The 20,170-nt window shown below is 47.6% G+C and overlaps 1 protein-coding gene across 3 annotated transcripts in view; it reads left to right on the plus strand.

The window, feature by feature from the left end:
* The window catches only part of FGF12 (fibroblast growth factor 12), a 222,727-nt gene that overhangs the window by 117,265 nt on the left and 85,292 nt on the right, over positions 1 to 20,170 (plus strand). The window contains exon 1 of one of the 3 annotated variants that reach the window (XM_058843903.1): positions 1,971 to 2,910. The exons of 1 other annotated variant lie outside the window; for it this stretch is intronic. In XM_058843903.1, the coding sequence (XP_058699886.1) occupies positions 2,712 to 2,910 (199 nt within the window). In that variant the 5' untranslated portion in view covers positions 1,971 to 2,711. Of the gene's footprint in view, positions 1 to 1,970; positions 2,911 to 20,170 lie in introns of those variants that run through there. One more of the 3 variants, XM_058843905.1, reaches the window with a different exon arrangement.

A 20,170-nucleotide genomic window follows, 5' to 3' on the forward strand; every position in this document is an offset into this window, starting at 1 on the left:
ATCTTAATATATAGATAGAAAACCTCTTTCTTGAGAAGATATGAAGATATGCTCACATCCTTTGAAGATGAAGCTTTGGATAATTCACTGGCAGTTCAGACAGTGATTCTCTGATTGCAAACAGCTTTCTTTAGGCCATGCCTGTACCTTGTACTGCAATAATTCTTTGATGTCAAGTGAAATAATCCGATAGAGAAAATTAAAATATGAAGCATTTTAGCTACAGGAAAGGTAAGAAAAAAATCTTTATTGATTGGGATGGTGAAATCTGCTCAAAAAAGGTTGGCAGTAGTTAAAAAGAGATCAACAGCCTGGAGAACCTGATTCCACGTTGTTTTGGTATGCATGACTAAGAATAAAAATCAGGAAGTAATGCCAGAGTTTAGTTAATCTTTATGGACATAGTGGGTGGTTGTTTCAGTTGTCTTTTCCCCCAATACATTAAAATAATTTAGAGCTGAAGTCCAGAGGTGAAGAATTCAGAAAATTTTTAGAACTTAGAAGTGAAGTAATTAAGAAGATTACTTTGTTAAAGCTGGTAATTCCTAGGGTGTGTCACCAACTGGTTTCAAATGCTCTCATCAGCTGGAAGCATGCATCGCCCGTACACCTTCAGGACTGGCTTAATCCCGTCCTGCCATTGCTACTCGCCAAAGTGTAGCAGTGTCCTTCCTCTTTTCCCAGCCGAGATTCCCTCTCCCTCCACCCCGACACCTGTGTGCTCCCCCAAGTATCTTGCTCGTCACCTAACTAACCCGGCAGCTACCATCGCTACGTGTTACTTGAACCTGAAATTGGGAGAGCACCATCCTTGTGGCAGCAGCAGCAGCAGTTACTTCTCTGAGTAACCAGAGATGTATCTCCACCTTCAGTTTTGTTCGGTGCGGTTTTGTGGCTGGAGATAGGCGGGAGGCGGCCCAGCACCTGCTGATGACGGTGTGTTGTGAGAGCGCTGTGGCCGGGTCAGCCCAGCAGTGCCCACGGCCGCTGGAGCCGCCCGCACGCTCTCCGGCCGAGGAACCGGCCCCCGGCAGAGCAGCCCTGGGGCTGCCGGGGTTGTCCCTTCTCTCTGCTTCCACGGAGAAGCAGGGAAAGCCACGGACACGCTCGGCTGCCGAGGCTGGGTGCTCGGGCGCCGAGAGCAGTGGCCAGAGAGGCGGCCCGGGTGGCTGCACGAGTGGCGGGCGGCTCCGCCGGGAGGGCTGCGGTCCCGGGGAAGCCCGGCTGCCGGCGGGGGCGGCGGGTCTGCCCGGGCGGAGGGGCAGAGCCGCCGCGGAGCTGCAATTGCCTCGCTTTGCCTGCGCGATATTTCTCATCCAAACCTCGATCACGTAGGATTGCGTAGAGGAGGGCGAGCAGGAGCAGCTGCAATTCTCCCCGAGCCCTAAGCCCGGAGCCCGGCTCCTGCCAGCCGCCGCGGGGCTGCGGGGCTCCCCGCCGCCTTGGCAACAGCCCTGCGCTGCGTGGGCGTCCGGGGGGGCTTCCCCGGCCCCTCCCTCCCCCTCCTCCCCCCACCTCTCCTCTCCTCGCCACCCCCCCTCCCGGGTCGGGCAGGAAGATGCAGGCGGGAAGCGGGCGCGGCTCGGCTCCTCCTCGCCCCGCCGCCGTCGGGCGGCATCGCGGAGCATCCTGAGCCCCGCACGGAGCAGCAGCGGCAGTAGCAGCCGCACCCCCCCGCCCTTCTCCTCCTCCACCTCCTCCCCGCCTTGCATCGCTCCTCCCGCCGCCGTCCCCGCCGCGGCAGCCGGGCCCGGGGCCGCCCCGGTGCCGAGCGCTCGGCGGCCGCCCGGTCGGCCGGACGATGTGGGTTGCTGCCGTCGGGGAGAGCCGGTGCCGGGGCAGAGGCGGCGAGCAGGGCAGGAGAAGCTGCGCCAGCCATGGCGCTGTGAGCCCGGGGCGCCGAGCTGCGGCGATGTGAGCCGGCACTCGCGGCCGGGCGCTTCTTTTTTTTTTTTTTTTTTTTTTTTTTTTTTTTTTTTTTTTTAAATTTGATTTTTTCCCCTTCTTTTTAATTTGTTTGCTGGCCTTCTGCTTTTCCCCGTGGCTGCTTTTTCCTTCCCCTCCCGCCCTCTCTGAGAGCAGAGTGGGTAGGGGGGGAGAGGAGAAAGAGGAGGAGTGCGAACAGAAATGCAGCGCGGCTCTCCCTGAGCCCGGCCGCGGAGCCGCGTCCATGTGCGCGCCCTGCCGCGCAGCGCCTCGGAGCCACCGCGCTGGGGCCGGAGCTGCCCGCGGGCCGAAGGGTCTCTGACTCATCCCACAGCCCCTCGCCGGAGGGCGGCCGGAGGGAGGAAGCGCCGCCGCCTGCGCCCGGGCGGAGCGGAGCGGCACCGCGCCGCAGGGACCCGCGGATCCTCCGCGTCCCCCTATCCTTTGGACATAGCGGACCTTCGCCAGCGGGGCGGCCGCTCCCGGATCTACGCGGCGCTGCCAGCCCGGCCGGGGGTCTCGCTTACTGCCGCCCGCGCCGGGATTTGCGCTCCCCGGGGACAGACCCATGGGCGGCGGAGTCCGGCGTCCAGCCATGGTTGTTAGCCCGGGCGCCCTGCTCCGCCTGGCCGGCTGAGCCCTCCCCGGCGCCGGGACTCGGGGCTGCAGCGCGTTAAGCGGGTCGTCCCCGGTCCCCGCGGGGCGCGGCGGCGGCTCGGCCCCAGCGCGCCCGGGCGGCGCACCCCGGAGCGGAGCGGCGCGGCGCGGGGGGCCCATGAGCGGCGATGGCAGCGGCTATCGCCAGCTCGCTGATCCGGCAGAAGCGGCAAGCGAGGGAGTCCAACAGCGACCGGGTGTCCGCCTCCAAGCGCCGCTCCAGCCCCAGCAAGGACGGACGCTCCCTATGCGAGAGGCATGTCCTGGGGGTCTTCAGCAAAGTGCGCTTCTGCAGCGGCAGGAAAAGGCCGGTGAGGAGGAGACCGGGTGAGTACGGCGGGCTGGGGCCGTCGGAACCCGCTGCGAGGAGAGGGGCAGCCCCGGACCCGCCGGGACGGCTGCCCCGGGGCACCGCCCGGTACCGGCTGGGGGCGAGGCTTGCTCGGCGCTCAACTTTGGCCTGGGTCCTGGCAGATCTCTTCCGCAGGTCTGATGGGATGGGTGGGCAGTGACCTGCTGCCAGCATCCCTTCACCACTGTCCAGAGCTTGAGCACCGAGGGTCCTCCGGCAAGAGCGGCCCAGCGGTTTCATCTATCCAAGCTTCACCCAGAATTGTATTTTTCCACTTCCTTGTAGTTAAGTTTTAAAATGGTCTCACATTTTCTGCATGGAGACAAGGAAATCGATAAACTGAGGATCAGTTAAAATTGTGGCCATTTGATAACTAAATCCATCAAGTGCTACTTCAAGAGTAGAGTTGTACAGGGAATTTCATTAGCTTAGAAAGCTCTCTTGATGGCAGCTACATGATGGTTACACCTGGTATTGAGTTTGTGAGATCCTAGAAATGCTCTTTAGGGTAGTTCTTTTTTGTCTTCTTTCTTTTCTTTATTCTTTTGTGCTTGTGTGTGCCAGTCTTGGTTCCTTGTGAAGAACTTTGCCCCAGTGTACACCCTAGTGCTCACATTCCCGCAATGAAGTCCCACCACCCACAGTTTCAGTTCTGAGCATTGCTTTGTGCTCTCGGCTGTCCTTGGTGGGCGTGAGATCTCAGCACCTGGCAAGAATATAGCCCTCCATAATTTCTGAGTGGAATTATGATTTATTGTCTTGCTTTATTTTTTTTAATGCTATAAGTCCCCATAAAGGTAAGAAAACAGAGGTTGGTTTGGGAAGCTGCTGTGAAGAGGTAGTTTGCTCAGATGTTCTTAAGTATAATGGTTAAAAAAGAGGGATACTCATTCACTTAGCCATTAGGATGTACCATCAACCTGTGTAACCCTCCCATGTTTTCCATATACATTAGTATAGTGTTTGTCGATGAGTCTCTCCATGAAGCCCCTTCTCCACAGCTGAGGTCTGTTGGTAATGACTCTTCACCAAGGTGTCAGAGGTAGCTAAGGCTGCTCCTCTTGTCTGTAGACTGATGTACATGACCAGGACTCATCTGAGCAAGGGAAGGAAATGGGAAGTGGCCTCTCACCATAGAAGGCCACTTTTTTCAACACTGTTGTCAGTAAAGGGGAAAGAATAATCATTCTGGATTGCTGTTAGCACTCTAAATTCACAGGCTGTGGGGCAAGGACCGTATTTAGTTATAAGAATGTTTGAGGACTCAATGCATGGGTTAGGCTGTGCAAACCGTTTTCTTTAATGGTCTGCTTTGAAGCAGGTATCGCAGGAGGCTGTAAAATACTTGAAATATGGCGTGACTTGAAATATTCGAAGGGGAAAAGTTGCCGATCTGTTTTTTCCTGCTCAAGTTGTGATGAGTGGTGGCTTGCTGGACTATCCTATATATTAGTTAATCTGTGAGCCAAGACCAGAACACGACTCTTGCCCAAAAAGTGTTGGCAGTTTGTCTCAGGAATCACTCTTTGCAGGATCAAGAATAGGAACTGGGAGTCTTACTATTCCTCTTTCCTCTCCATCTTAATCTGCTATTAAATGCAGTCTCCTAAGGATTAAAAGGGCTGGGAAGTGTAGCTCTGTTACCTAGATTCCAAGATGCTCTGTCTCATGAAAGTTTGAGTGACTTCCAGCAGGATGTGATTGGGAAACCTTTCTGTTGGTCCTACCCCAGTGCTCCCAGCTACACAGGTCCAATTCTGCTTCCTTGGACTCAGTAAATGCCTGTGAAGAATGGGTGAATGTAAAGAATTCCCTCAACTTGCATGGACTTTCATGCTTAGAAATTTTCGATAACTTACAGGCGAGAGTGATTTTAGGAAATCTTTTTATTGACTTAGAAGGAGGATCAGTGCTACTCAGTGTTGTAAAAATAGAGCTGCTCAATCTTCAGAGATGTCAATCAATCGCTTGTTACCAGTACTGTATTCATTTTATAAAATCTAAGAACTAGAAGAATGAACTTGCTATGAAAAAAAATCTAAATGTCCTTTCCAAGGCCATGGACTGTGTCTGCTTTAGTTCCCTACATCCATCTTTTAATTGGAGATTTATTTCACTGATACATCGTATTCCTGGTCTTGGGCATGCTGCTCAGGAGGCAGCATGCTACAGGGATTCTGCTGCTCGGATTGTTGATGCAAGGGAGTGGATTGTGCCCAGATAACTTGCTCCTTTCAGAATCCAGTTTCTGCACAGAAAATGACATGCAAATGAATTGGAAGTGGATTAAAGAAATGTGCATACATTGTGCAGTGACCCACAACCCCAGTGATTATGTGTACTTAATGATATGCTGGTTCAGTAGTTTGCAAGTCAGTGAAGGGAATGAGAGAAACACACTGTTGAAAAGAGGTACAGTTGTATTTGGAGATGATACAGTGCTAGGGGATCTCGTCATACCTTTTTAAACATGACCTTGTCTTATGACTGTGGGGAGTAACTGTCAAAATACTTTGAATTTACAGAGTGGTTTTCATCTACAGCACTCAATGAGCTCTACCGAATGGAAAGGATTCTTCCCATTTTGCAGAAGGCAATACCAACCCCAGCTGTGGAGCAGCTACCTGACACAGAGACCTAATTCCCAATGCAGGGACCGGCATGGCACACTTTGGGCCCTGCTGCCACTGAGCTCAGGATGCAGCAGTGGTGGAGCTGTAGCTTGCACATTACACAAATACAAGTCTGATGGAGGTTCATGTTCCCTTTGCTCTTTGCTTCTGTAAAGTAACTGTGTGAGCATCGATTAAGTAAGCTGATTATTACATGTTTTAATATGTGACTCAAACAGTACTGTAACTAAAATATTCAGTAAAGACGTGGGTGAGCAGAGGTACTTGGCACTGGTTGACACCTTGTGCTCCACTTTGCAGCCTGTGTGGAGTGACACACTCCTGCTCTCATATGGGAAGGGAGAGTTTGCACCCCAGAGCAGTTGAGTCTCGTGTACTGGGCATGAGTACTCAAAGGTTTTGGTAAGTTATGGGGAGCCACATCCATGCAGGGATATCTTGTGTAATCAAAGCGATCTGCTCCTGGGGAAAACAGACTGCAGAAACATCTCATTTGTTGTTTCCAATGGGGACTGTGTTATAAAATGAGAACAAATTTTGTCTGTCTTTTCAGTGGGCAAAGGCAGCTGTCTCACATGCACAGTGTGTTCTTTTAGAACTCTTGGATGTGTTTTGCTCCAAGATGACTTACTGGTGTAAGATAGGCCAAATAAGGACATTGAGTGCTGTGGACTAAACTGAACATTTGGACATGTGGGCTTAACCCAATTATTGTGAGTTAATACAGGTCACTTGCCACAATTGTGCATCTATAAATTATATATTTTGCTCTGAACCTCGGTGACTTGATAAAGGATTCAAAAGAAATTACTGTATGGCATGGCTTGTTGGTGTGGGTTCAAGAGGTCCTCAAGGGACTGGTGGATCCAAGGGTTGAATGCAGGAGACGAGACAAGCAGCTCTCTCCATATGACTTCCCTGCCAGCAGAGTTGAACCAAGTACTTTCATCCTCTTTGTGTCTGTATTAAAGCATCCAAGCATGTTCCTTCTTCAGCTGTTTTATAGCAGTCCAGAAAGCCTGGGCTGGTGGGTCCAGCTTGTTTATGCAAGCTGTCATTGTTGCTTCACCAGCCATCTTCCCTGGCAGAGCGAACCCCAGAGCGCTGGGGTAGAGGTGGCCCTCCATCATGCCATGGCTACTGAACAGCAAAGCTGAGCAGTTTGGCAGCCTTACACGAAGGGAAACAGGCTGGAGCATCAGGCACAATGTCTGTGGGGATTGAAATGAGATGAGATGTAATGAAAGCCCCAACTGAAAAGGTGTTATTACTTGGGGAAATCATGTTTGAGTTGAGGCAGCTTTGGGTCAGGCAATGCCAAGGACTGTGTAGCATTGTCTCCGTCCCCCCAGATGCTGCTTTTATAGATAAGTTACCAGCTAAGAATGCAGAGCTCATTCTCAAACAGACTTTTCACCCCAGGGGAAAAAAAAAAAAGTGTTTTTTAATTCTTTCTTTTTCCCTGTCTGATACATATTTTGTGCTCTTTCAGGAAAAAGATGCTTTTCCTTTAGGATATATAAAGGCTTCTTCCAAAGTGAAGGAAATGGCAAGCACACAGAAAAAATGCAGTAACTTAAAACTTGTTTTCCCTTTGTGGTATTTCTTATTTTGAATAATAAATAGAGATTTGGAACTTAAAATTGATGGATGTAAATATTTTTGCAACAGTATAAGTAATATATAAGAGCAGCTTTAATTGAAGGACATAGAAGGACTTTGTTCATTCAGAGATACATTTAAAACATTTGAGAAGTCTGTCATCTGCAAGCTGTTAAATTCCTCAACTTAAATACTGAAGTCCTTTCTGATTTCATGCAGGGTGAAAATGATGATTGAAGCTCAGGGTGAAAACCACCATTTGAGCTCACAGTGCTTGCCTGCTTTTGTGGAGTGGTGCATCTCAGAACAGCTGTAATACCTGCCCAACTTGTGGAATTTGTCCACTTTGTTGCTACTGTCAGAATGCCAGCTGCATTACCCAGGGCATAGCTGCTCCCTGCAGGAGAATTCCCTCTGGATCCCAGCTCTTCTCTTGAAGTGTATCCATTCATGTCTGGGTGTGTGCCCAGCCAAGGGGGGTCCATCTCATTCTTCTACCTGCTCCTCTGCAGAATTTGGTGCTGTGTCCTGTATCTAAGATGTGGCTGACAGGAATGGAAATGGCTGGAAATGTGGCATCACCTGGACAGCAAGAGCTCGTAGAAGTGCTAGCTGAGATAAGGGCAATGGATGCCAAGTCTCCAGCTAGACATGAGCCTGGATAACAGCAAGGGCAAGGGCACAGTCCTGAGGGCATGTGTCCTCCTTGGCTGGGGCAGTGCTGCAAGCTCCTTCTGCACCACCCTTGCTAATGAATGCCAGCATAATCAGGAGGGAGGAAGAGGCTCTCCCCTGCTCGTGACAGCTCGGCAGATGGGTTTCATTTTATCCAGTTGATCCCTGGGGGTGGTATCACTCACGTTCGTGACTTGCAGATGTGGTGGATGTCACGGTGCTTGGCTGTGCTCGGTTACTGTGGGGTCAAATAGCAACCCAGAGCTCTCAGTCTCTCAAATCTGGGGAAAAGCTGCAGGTTCCTGGCTTTCTCCAGAGCATGGAAAACTCAGCTGCCAGCCTGCTTCCCAACACAGCTTATGGGTGTGCATGTCAGTCAGTAAGCTGCTTCGTACTAGTTCTGGACTGAGTAAGGTTGATGCCAAGAAAATCCATGGAAATCATCCAAGCTCTGAGAGGGATGGATATCCTCTGTCCCCATGGCCTCAGGGGTAGCTGTGCTTGTGAGAGCAGTGGAAATCGTTAGCCACCAGAGGCTCACCATTAGATCAGTACGAATGATTGATTCCTCCATCACCAGCCAAACGGGAAAGTCAGGGCAAAAAGTGGTTCATAAGTGATTATATTCCTTCACCATAAAAGATCCATATAAATCAGTTTATCATTGACTAATACAGCTGTTGGGTTGTGGGTTTTTTTGGGGGGGTGGGGTAAAAGGTACAATTTCATTTAGAACATTCTAATATGTGTATTTTTTTTTTTAACTTTCAGGTATTCTTCTAAATGAAATGTTCCTTTGAAATATAAACCCAAAAGCTGGAGTTCCAAAAAAATACCAAAATGGAGACAAGGTTTTCTTTATTCCTTTCGTCCTTGCTTTTCTGAATTCAACACAAATTCAGAATAATTCCAGTAGACCAGATACTTCATATTTTAACAGATAGGTTACCTATTAACCAAAACAATAATCAGGTTGACTTGGGCAGTGAGGAGAGCAGAGCTGCCATGGGAGATGGCAAGGCTGTTTGAGAGACAAACATCATAATGAGTCTTACTGTGGTGGGGAACAAGTGAAAATGCAGTTGGGCTTACTACTTTCCTTCCTTCCCCTCCCAAGCAGGAATACCATGAATGAAAGTGACCAGGTGGACATTTGTTTCACCCCTCTGACATTTATCTCATTTGATCTACCCTTCTGAACAGTCATATGCACATTATTTCTGGGATTTTTCTAGTCCTGCGAAGTTGAAACCAAGCTGTAATTTGTTATTATTAAAATCAAAGGAAGAATTTTATCAAGCAAAACATCTAAGAGATTGACATCCCTGTCATATTTGCAAGCTCCATGGCTTGGCAGAAGGTAACCAAGAACATAGGCAAGAACAAGTCAGAGAAATCAGCTCCAAAGAACTAACTTTTAAATAAAGAACTAATCATTGATTACAGATACGTTTCTGTATGCTCTGTGTGCTGTCACAGTGTCATTGCCATGACTGCATTATTGTCGTGTCTTGATCTTGGAAATGTCTTGAGAAGTGACCTGAAGTCATACTGAAGTCATCTGCTCTGTGCTTGGGCTGTACTTGCTGCAGTCTGTCAGGGAGCAGTGCATTCGTACTCTGTTCTCCTGTTTAATACGCAGTTCCTCTCTATTCCCCAGCTAACACAAGATTCTTCAAGTTAATGCATTATCCTTTCTGAGCATGGAGTAAGCTACTACATCTATTGTTTTAACTTTGCCCTCTTCTGACATGTAGCAGAATCATGAAATAACTCAGCCCTTCCAGAGGCTGGTTTTACTTTGCATCTCTATTAAAAGCTGTAGGAGAGCCATGGATGCCCTCATGGGTGCCTCTCATCCAGCTTGCAGGAACAGGGGGTTTGTGCTTTGAGGGAGTCAATGCAGAGACTGAGTTTGTGCAGCACGGTCACAGGGCTGTCGGGCTACAGCTTCTTAACACTACCTCTGAAAATAGCAGCTACAACACATTTCTAAAATGGTAAAGCAGAAGGCATCTTTCTTGGGAGCTGTGGGATTCACTGTTCAGGCAGACCACTCACTTCGGCTTTTCCAGCCCCCACGCTGCAGTTCAGACAAATAACTCTGCTTGTTCCAAGCACTGAAATGGGGCTTTCTGACACTCTGATGGAGCTTATGTGGCTGCTGAGAAAATGCATCTGGATGCAAGCTGGCAGTTGTCAAACACCTCTTCTGTCCTGTGTTCATTCCAGAATGCCCTGGCTAAAGGTGACAGAGGGACAAAGCCACGAACCAGGGTGATGACCTGAGTCCTGAGCCTTTGCAGTCTTCTGGGAGGAGCTGCTGGCTGGTTGCTGGTGTGATGAGGCTCTGTGCAGCACCTCTGGGCAGTTCTGCTCTCTGGCCTTTCCCTGTGGAGTGGGCTGCAGCGGGAGATGAAGGTTAATGCTGGAAGCAGCAGCATCATGGAAGGGGTCTGTGCAGCTGTGTTGCTGCATCTGCTCTGTGGCTTTGGGTTTGTCATGAGGAGGTGACTGTTTTGCTGTGCCAGGGAATCCACTGAGGAGATGCTGCATGGGATTCTGTGGCTCTAGGCAGAACTCTCAGTTTGGAAGGGACGTAGCAGTAGCAGCTCCTTTCTCTTCTTGGCAGCACGTGCACCTGTTGTACCTGAAGTATTGTGTAAGAGGTGGAATTTTGTGCAATCCGGTCTGGCTTGCATCAGTGCCCCCTCCTTCAGAGCGCAAAAACAAACTCAATTTCCAATGGTGCTTGGCTGGCACTGCTGTGTTCCAGAAAAGGAACCCTCAGCTGTGGATCTCTGGCACTTCACTGGCCAGAAGGTGGGCAGCTGTGGTAAAAGGAGAGAAGCAGTTATGCTGTCACCTGCCTGTGTTCCCCATCTTTCTTCCTGGGACCTTTTCAGCACGATAGTTCTTGTTCAGAGTGTGCAACTTCATTGATGTCAGAAAATGGCTGCTTTCCTCTCACGGTGGGGGCTGTATGTGAGGATGAAGATCCAGGGCTGGATAATAGCCAGTACAATGGTGGAGGGCACAGAGCTTCTCTCACATCCCACAGCAGCATCTGTGGAGTGGTCTGTGCACTCCTGGCTCACCTTCCCTCCAGCAGCCTGCTCTGTTAAGGGCATGTGTTACATCCAGTGGACACTAAGTGCTGTGAACTGGCAAAATAGCCACAGAGAGGCAATGTAATTCTGTTACTAGTGCCTTTTCTCCTGAAACCCTATTGCAGCTATGATAAAGATAAAATCCCCCTGAAATGTTCCTTTCTTGAGATACTTAAGCATTTTGGATTGAAATGAAGGAAGAAAATAAAGGTCTTGGGGTTAATAGAACATGTTCACTTAATTGATATTTATCTAGAATAGCATAGTTGGCTGTCTCCTCCCCTTGCTGGCTGCACAGATAGTTTCTTTGCTTAGAAGTTGTCACCCATGTTGCCTGAGCTGCCAAATAAATACATCTCATTCATTCCCCAGAGCAAAACTGTTTGCAAAAGGTCAAGGGGATGGGTCTGCTGCCAATGAAGCCAGGCTGCAAAAAGCCAGTCCACATTTTCCAGAACATTGAGAACCAGTAGATACTTTCAAAAAGACAGCTAGTTTTGGCTTCCAGCACCCAGCTTAGGATTGGGGTGCTGAAGGGTTCTCCTGCAGGAGATGCAGGGATCAGATGCTGACAGGTGATGGGCTTGGACCATTCACCTGTTCTGCAGCTGGTGCTTTTCCTGGCACAGCTCCTGTAACTGGAGCTGGGGTGAGTCACTGGCTGCCTCTGGTATCGATCTGCAGCCGTCCCTGCGGTCGTTCTGTGGTGATCAGCATCACACTCTCGCGGGGATTGTCTCTTACGGTGGCTAAAAGGTGGTGTAACCAGTAATTCTCTGCTGGCTTTTACAGTGAGGCGTGGTACTCATCAGTATGGGCTCTGCCTGCTGGCAGGCACACCGCATCAGTATTGAAACATTTTGAAATGTTTCTTTTGGCTTTCATTTAATTTCATTCCATGCCACTCCTATCTTTTTTGCTTCCATAAACATTTCTTCTATTTTTCTTCCCGTTTCTTCATCTACTCTACTTTCCATTAAATAAATTCTAAGATTTCAGAGCTACAGCCCCAGAACAGCTCTTGAATGATTAGCGAGCATCAAGTGGAGTTTTAGAGCTTTCTGAGCCCTCCTGGGCAGCTGGGGGAGTAGGAGCTTTGTTCAGAAACCTGTTGGAGAGGCAGATTTTCTGTTTTCACTCCATCTGCACTGTGTCATCCTTAGCACATGCATCCCTGGAGAAGGAGCTCACTGATTTCAGCTCTCTTCCGAGATGGCAGTTGGGTGGCAAGTGAACCTGCCTGTCTCACTGGAGTCCTGAGTGCTGCCTGGTACCAGAAATGAGGTGTTTGTGCGGAGAGATGAGCAGTAAAATATCATCATTATTTAAAGCAGAGCTTTAGATGGAACAAAGTGGATGATGGCTTTCTCACACCTGGAGAGTTTTCATCAGTCTGAAGAAAATCTTTGGCTCTAATGAAAAATTAAAATCATTATGCAGATTAAAAAAGGTATTTTTTCACAAAGCAAAAGGAAAGAACTTGGAGTCATATGGTGGATTTTTGGTCATTTTTAGCATGATCTTGCTCTTGGAAGTATAACGTTTCAGACCAGAATGGCACAAGCTGCACATTTTCATTATGCATTTGGGTGTTCTATAAGATTTGTTGAAATTTAGTAACACCGTAGTTTTGAGTAAAAAATGCTTCCAAACTGCTACAGAAATGCTTAAGCTGCACTAGTGCAGTGAGCAAAAAAAAATCCTTGTAATGCAACCCGACTGATTGAAGCTTTAATTTTTTCCAGATCACAGGCTCATTACCTGTTAAATAAAAGTATTTCACATGTTTATCCCATTGGAAAACGCTGTGAGATTGCCTGAGGAATACTGTAGTAAAAGAGGATGTTATCACTTGGGACTGTTTAAAGCTTGCAGAATGACACTGGGACTCAAATTTTTCCCTGAGCTACCATCCAGTGATTATTCAGGGCACTACTGTGAGCTGGTCTTGGTAGGACTAAGTCCCTTCCCCAAGACTGATAGCATATGAAGTGATGAATTTCTCGTCAGTGCTTGTTGGTAGTATGTTCTGTCCGTTTTCTATTTTAATGAATTTACTTTTCTAGGCATTCAGAGCAGGGTGCAAGATTGATGTGGTTGTTTCCATAGCATGTTTTGTTTATGTGAGGGACTTCTCAGTCTCAGTGTTTCTGCAGTATTTCAGTCCTGCTGGATTGATAGGGGAAGTGACGAGATTTAGCATCTGAGAATAGCATAAATCCCAGCACTATGGCAGGCCTGAACAGCAGAGATGGTGTCTTCTCTGCTCATGTGAGCACTATTAGTGATGGGGTGCCTTGCATGGAGCACTTGAAGGTGAGAGGAAGTGGGGACTCTATTGTGGAGCCCTTCAAAAACTTGGAGTATAGAATGTGCTAATGCCACCGAGTCATGGTCACCCAGCAGCAGGGCTGAAAAGGACCCCCACTGTTGAATACTCCAACCTCAGTCCTACACTGATTCCAGATGTGCATTTCTTAGAAGGATGTTCTTAAACTTGTTTTTTGCATCCTCCCACAGAGCAAATTCTGAGTAGAATGTCCTAATATCTAAACCACATCTTCATAGGAAACCAGGAAGAAATCTAATTAACAGTGAAGAAGTTTTATGTTGCATGTTGGAGTCAAGAGAACAAAACAAAATCTTTCTAACTGTACACACAGAGCACTGCCACAACATTCCCCAGGACTTCTGAGCCATCAAACAAGTCCTTAGGATGGGTCTGACATGTAGCTCTGTAGGAAACCTCCTCTCTGGGAAGCCGCAGGCCAAGAGGTGCTGCAAGCATGCCAAGAGGCCATAGCTACTTTTTGGTTTCTCCTCCTGTAAGCTTGAGGAGGAAAAGCAAGCAGCTTCTCCAGACATCCTCCGCGCTCACCTTTCCACCTCTCTTGGGGTAACATATATGGGAATATACCCCTTCTTCTCTGGTATGAGCTTTGGGCTCAGTCATCCTTAAAGCTCTGCAAATGTGAGTGTTCCCATTTGTTAAAGCCTCATGCAGCTCTTGAGCTGGCATGGGGAAAGTCAGGACTTTATTCCCCATGTTCCCCCTTTGTTGCAGTTGGCTCTGGAGCTGGCACAGCCCAGGGGGCCAGGGAGAACCACGCTTGGCTGGTTCATGAGACATGTCTGTGCCCAGATGAAATGTGCTCAGTGACTGTGGGCTCACACATAATATTTATGATATCCTCTGTTTCACTCTCAGTGAATATGCTGTAATTTTAGCTAATTACACAATATGTCAGGAATAATTGCAGGGTGTTCCTCAAAATAAATAATACATTTTGTATGCTCTGCTATCCATACTTATGAGCAAGCTTTAACCTTCGGTAGCCAAGGCATTGATTGTGCTGGAAAACGACAGCCTAGGAGCTGTAGCTACGACTTCTTTTGCATTAAATTTCTCAGTTTTTAAATTCCTTTACCTGAAAAAGCATATCCTGCATAATTTCTGGAATGGCCCTACATTTTTTCTGTATGCCTTTTTTCCTGCCTGGCTTTGGTTTTATCATCAGAGCTCAAGTCAGTACAGGTATAGAAAATTGCTCTTGAAAAGGAAATATTTTGAAATTTTGTCTGCTGCTAAAACATACTGGATCAACAAAGCAACATAAACCACATCCTGGGGGAGGCAAAGACAAACGTGGCAGTGAACTGTATGAAGAATTGATTTTTTTTAGTTCTCTGGCCAAATAAAAGAAGTTTCTGGGGAGAAGAGGATTCAGATTCAATGCAGTATTTCATTGTACTTAAAATGACACTTTGGATTTAATCTCTGGCTCTTTTAACATTTTTTTCATTAAATTTCCAAAGAAAATGTCGTGTCAAAAGAAAAAAATGAAAACTTGCAATCTTTTCAGATATCTCTCATTTTTTTCTGTTAGTGAGATGGAGTTTGTGTAGCTTTACCTACTCTTACTCTGAAGTTTTCAGCAAAATATTCATCTAGTCAGTTTTAGTCAGAGCCGGTCAGCAATTCTGTGCCAAAATACCTGCTGGCAGGTGGGCCATCAGTTCCCATTCACTTTCTGTCCCACTGTTTCACCTGCAGTGGTCTTTGGGTTCCTCTTTGGCCCTGCAGTGCTGTGATGGCTGTTTTGTCCTTGGTGTTTGTGCAGAGTGGGTAGCTCATGTGTCATGTACGTTAGTTTGCTGTTTGCCTTCTGGGAAAACTCATCCACAGCTTCGTACCTCGTTATCTTTGAGCAGTTGGCCTTAGGTGGCTGTCACATGGGATCCAGATCTTGGAGAGTGGGTGAGCTGCAGGGTGACTTCTCTACTTTCTAACATCCGTAGGCTGTGCTAAGACCATCCACAGACATGTAGCAGTGATTCCATGCAGCACCCTCAATTTTCAATGCTTTATATGACTAATTTCTCTGCCCCTTACCTCAGATCTGTATTAACATCCCTGTAAAGCTGATTCCCTGGATATGGGAGGGCTGCATAAATGCCCCAGACATGCAATCACATCATTTCCACCTACTCTGCAAGTGAGAAATAAGACTTCCCTGGAAGGACTCATCTTGGTTAGAGCAAAACAGGCAATGTGGAGGGGTGCAGGCAGGCAGCTGTGCTCCGTGCTGGAGAGCTAATTACTATTCTTCCTGGCAGGTGCTAGCACAGGAAAGGAAATAACTTCTCTGGATGCTCTTTTTGCCTACAAGGTGCCATTCTGCTCTAGTGACTCAGTGATGGTGACAGGAGGCGATTGCTTTGATGGGTGCTGTCATCAGCTTGAGCCCATCATCCTTCTGAGTTAGGGTAATGTCATTTTTGGAAGCATGTCCTTCAAACAGAGAGGCCATCCCTGCCAGTACATCCTGTTATTACATGTAATGCATCCTGGAAACACCAGTTGTTTCTCTGTAGTTATTAGCCCTAGGTGGAGATTTACACTTGAGATGAGTAAATACACGAGTGTGCCATGCAGCCCTCTCGTTCCAGAGCCATTTTCTTCTCCAGATGAATGCTTTGCAATTGGAGGGTGACACTAGCCCTGTAATCATGTTAAACTGAAGCTGGGTATGGCCTTCATTCTGCATCATTGGGAAAGGAGCTGGGATTGACTGTTTGGTGCCCCCCAAAACCATTGACCTTGTGAGCAAATCTTGGTGTCATTAAGTCTGTTTCCATCTCTCCATCCTACTCACAGGCTGGGTGATGTGCCAGTGTGTTAAGCCAAATGGCTGCATCTAAACTAAAAGGGGTTCATGGCAGCTTTGTAAGGTGGAGTTGGATGCCTGGCTTTGCTGCAGAGCTCCCTAATGCTTGGGCAGCTGTTGTTACCCACCGTGACTGGATCTATGTGCAGGCAGCTTGAGGAGGCATCCAGATAAACACAGATGCTCCCCTGTGTCACTCACTTCCCTTGGCTCTGCAGTTCTTCTGCTCTCTCCCTGCCTGGATGGAGATCAGGATGCTACAGGCACCGTTGCCTAGGCCATCCTGGCCACCTGCTTGTAGGTTTCCTCAAGGAATACATGTCCTTCAGCTCCAAACAGTTTTGCTGAGTTAAGTGACAGAAACTGGAAAATACTGTGACACTGGGAAATGAATGTCTTGCCCCTGCCTGTGCACTTCTGTGCACTGAGTGACTCCTGTGGGAGCTGAAAACACTCAGCACTTTGTAGCAGGATTTCCCTCCTCTGCACCTGCATGACACAGTTGGAGTGTCCTCCAGGATCCCCGCGTGTGGCTCACGATGCTCTGACCTGCTCCGTGCGGGACTCACTGCAGGTGCAGCCACAGCCTTGTGCAGCCATGTGCAGCATCTGCTGAAGACTTACAGACACGCTGTGTGGCAGAGTTGGTCAGGGTGTTTGACCAGAGGAAACACGCTCTGGGTCTTCAACGGTAGCAGCTCCTTTCACAGCTGGAAGTGGTGTTATTCCTGAGCTTCCCAGTTTGGGTGGATTCAGTGAATCATTGTAGTGAGTTGAGATATTAAGCTTATGTCAATAGTGATGCATTTAATTTGAGACAGCCAAATTACTTCATCTTAACTCCAAACACCCAGGAGAATTTGGCAGCTCCTGGTTGGGAAAATAACCCCAACATTTATCTCCCTCAGCTTTTCATCCCTGAGTTATGTTCTGATGCCTGTCACCATAGTAATCTGCATGGAGCTTGCTGATTTTCGTGCCGATTTATTACAAGCCTTCAATTAATACCGTGCTTCTGAAGGAGGGATTTTGGTGCCCTTCTCTGTCTACAAAATTTGTGTCTGCAAAATTTGGCTTATCGAGTATTCTGGAACCCATCCTTCTTAAGGGAGGGGAACTGCAGTTTCTGCAGTGGCACTTAAAATGCAGAGTTAATCTAAGTAAATTAGGAGCAGTTTATGCTCTGACTTGCATGCTGGGCTTGGTGTGCTAAGGATTTGAGTGCTGGTTAGGTGAGTCATAAATCAACCTCCCATTATGACAGCTGCAGCCTGAATGGTTGAAAATAAGAATAATGGAATGTGTAAATTCTAGGCTAAAATGTTTAATTGCAATAAACAAATGTTTGAAGAACATTTAGGTGAAATATGCTCCTGAGATGTATTACAGTTCCTATGTTTGCAGTCACAGCCTCAGCAAAACTGTTGCACAGGCACAGAAGGGAGTCAGCAGCGTGCCGAGGTGGTTCAGAGGAGAGCTGGAGATGCTTTCTCCCTGGCCAGACCAATGTCCTTAGGAGGTGCCAGAGGGACTGTTCTGGGAGCCTGCTGCTGGCATCTCTCACAGCCTTGCTGTGCTAAGACCAGACAGACACTGAGCTGCAGTGAGAGAGAGCAAACAAATGGGCAAGTCTCCTGTGGAAATTCTGCAGTAGGTGCCTTCCTTGTACCTTATTGCAGGTTGCTGGATAGAAAATTGCTGCTTCCCATCTTAGCTTGCAGAGTCCTCTGTTTGACAGCACATTGTGCAGAGAGCAGTAGCCCCACGAGCTTCAGAGTTTATGCCATAACCCACACTGAGTACCACTGGCACCCAGCACAGTAACTTCTGAAGTAGATTTAGCAGTTCTGCACCAGTAACCTCAAGTGGAGGCTTGCCTGCCAACCAAGAGCATTGCTGTGCATTGCAAGAATCCTTGGAGCTGGTGGCTCAAATCCCTCAAAGGTCACTAAGCCCTTCATCTTTTTTAAAAGTTCATTGAAAAGTGGCCCCTCCGAGTTCTGTGCCATTGACTTGGAAATTCAGAATAAGATGACTTCTGTGACTATGGTTGTGTTGAGTCCTTTTATAATTCCCATCCCAAGGCAAAGTGGGGACTGGCTTGCTGCAGCCTCAGGTCACTGTGTTGCCAGAGTAAGGGCATTCTGAAAGTTGCAAGAAATGAGACTGTATCAGACTGCCTTCCATAGTGGAGTTGCAGCTGGAAGTTGGTGTTGTGCCCTGTTCTTTGCTGCTCCAGAGCTTGGGGTTTGGGGCAAATTGAACTACCCTACAATAAGAGAGTAGGGTTCGTCCCCCAGGGGTTTAGTGCTGCTGCTTTGCTGATGGAAAGAAGCAGGAGTTGGTGCCCTCAGTGGGGCTTTGCTAAATGCTGCATTGATGCATAACCTCACAGCTCCTCTCTGCATTAGGGGGAGTTATTATACTTCTGTGTTCTCCATTTTCCATTTAAGGGGTGAGTTCCTTATTCACCTTAAACAGAAGAGCTAAATGAAGAGGTCATTAAGGAGTGATATTTCTGTCAGTGCTCTTGCTCTTTTCCCCATAGCACACAGTAGATATCTCCAGCAGTGTCTGCAGCTCGAGGGTGAGGGTTATGACTCTGCAGAGTAGCTGATTTTGCCATGGTCCTCTGGCCTTCAGTGAGCGTGGCCCTGCAGATCAAAGTGCATGTGAGCACCCTGCAACTATCATGTCCTTGGCACGCCCCAGGAGGATGAAGAGCACTCTGTAGCTGCATAATAAGGCAGGAAGCACAGCAGCTCATGGTGAACTGAGATGACTTTAAGGCTCAGCATCAGGACAGCAGAAATGAATAATGGCAGCATCACATTACCATTTAAGTAGAGACAGGAAGATTAGCAGTCAGATCATGATTTAGTTAGCCTCAGCTGTGCCAGAGGGCTCAGAAAGTTAAACGCAGGGCGGGCAGGTGAGTTTGGCCCGTGGAAAGGGTAACCAAGCAAGATGCCCTTCAGGGGGTGTTTAGTGGGTTGTCAGTGGATGACTGCTCTCAGAAAGGTCATTAGGTGACAACTGTGTCTTCACCAAAGGGAAAGTGCCCATTCTGACAGATGCTGCACACTAGGAGAGTTACACCTTAGCTCTTGCTCTGTGTTATTGTTCTGTTCTGCACTCTGATGTCCCCATTGTGCTTCCTGAGCATGATCTTCCCCTGCATCTTCTGGAATTGCCACATTTGAAGGAGTTGAGCTTACTGTATCTGCATAAAGAATGTCCACTGAGTTTTCTCCAGTACTCCCCAGCCCTCAACAGCTGTATATGAGCAGCTAGAACAGGATCTTTTAAGTAAGCATCCTTTATAGCAGTATTGCTTATAAAGTTAGGGCTAAAAATATCCCTTTGCATATTGCATGGGAAACCTCATAGCATGGGGTCTGCACTGGGAGTAGAAGCTGCATGGAAATCTCTTCTGCTCAGTCAATAGCTTGGGATTAAGGCAGCAAGAACATCTTTCTTAAATCCATTCCAAAGTGCTTGACTTTGTGTTTTGGAAGACACTAAGTTGCTGCTGAAGTCTTGTCCATGTTAGTTCAGTTCCATTTCTGCAGGGAAAGCTGCTTCTACAGCAGAATAGAAGCACACACGGAGGAGCCTGAGTGGGAGGAATAGGTTTATCCCAAGTGTGTTATGCAGCATTGTGCCTTTAAAAGCAAGAGGATTTGAGTCCCATTTGTTTTACAAGGCTGAGGTTAGAGAGTAGGTTTAAGTTTGATTTGTGATAAATTCTAAGAATTATAGAAAGAAAATGTTCATAGCAGTTTTTGCTTATCTGTGTTGCAATTTTTTTTCCTTTATTTTATGGTTTGCTTCTTTCTCTTATTGAATATAGCCTGGAGCAGTATCATTGAGGGTAGTATAGACAAAAGTATCGTGGTTGTGGGGTTTTATTGTATTTTTTCCCCCTGGTACTCCAACAAGCACTGTCAATAATGTCTGCTAGGAAGGGTGGTTCTCTTTTTATTGCAAACCTGGAAAGTTCTCAGTCTATTTCATTGCCTTTCTGTTCTGACTTACCAGGGTGTC

This window comes from Poecile atricapillus, chromosome 8 (assembly GCF_030490865.1).
Source record: "Poecile atricapillus isolate bPoeAtr1 chromosome 8, bPoeAtr1.hap1, whole genome shotgun sequence".
NCBI classification, from domain to species: Eukaryota; Metazoa; Chordata; class Aves; order Passeriformes; family Paridae; genus Poecile; species Poecile atricapillus.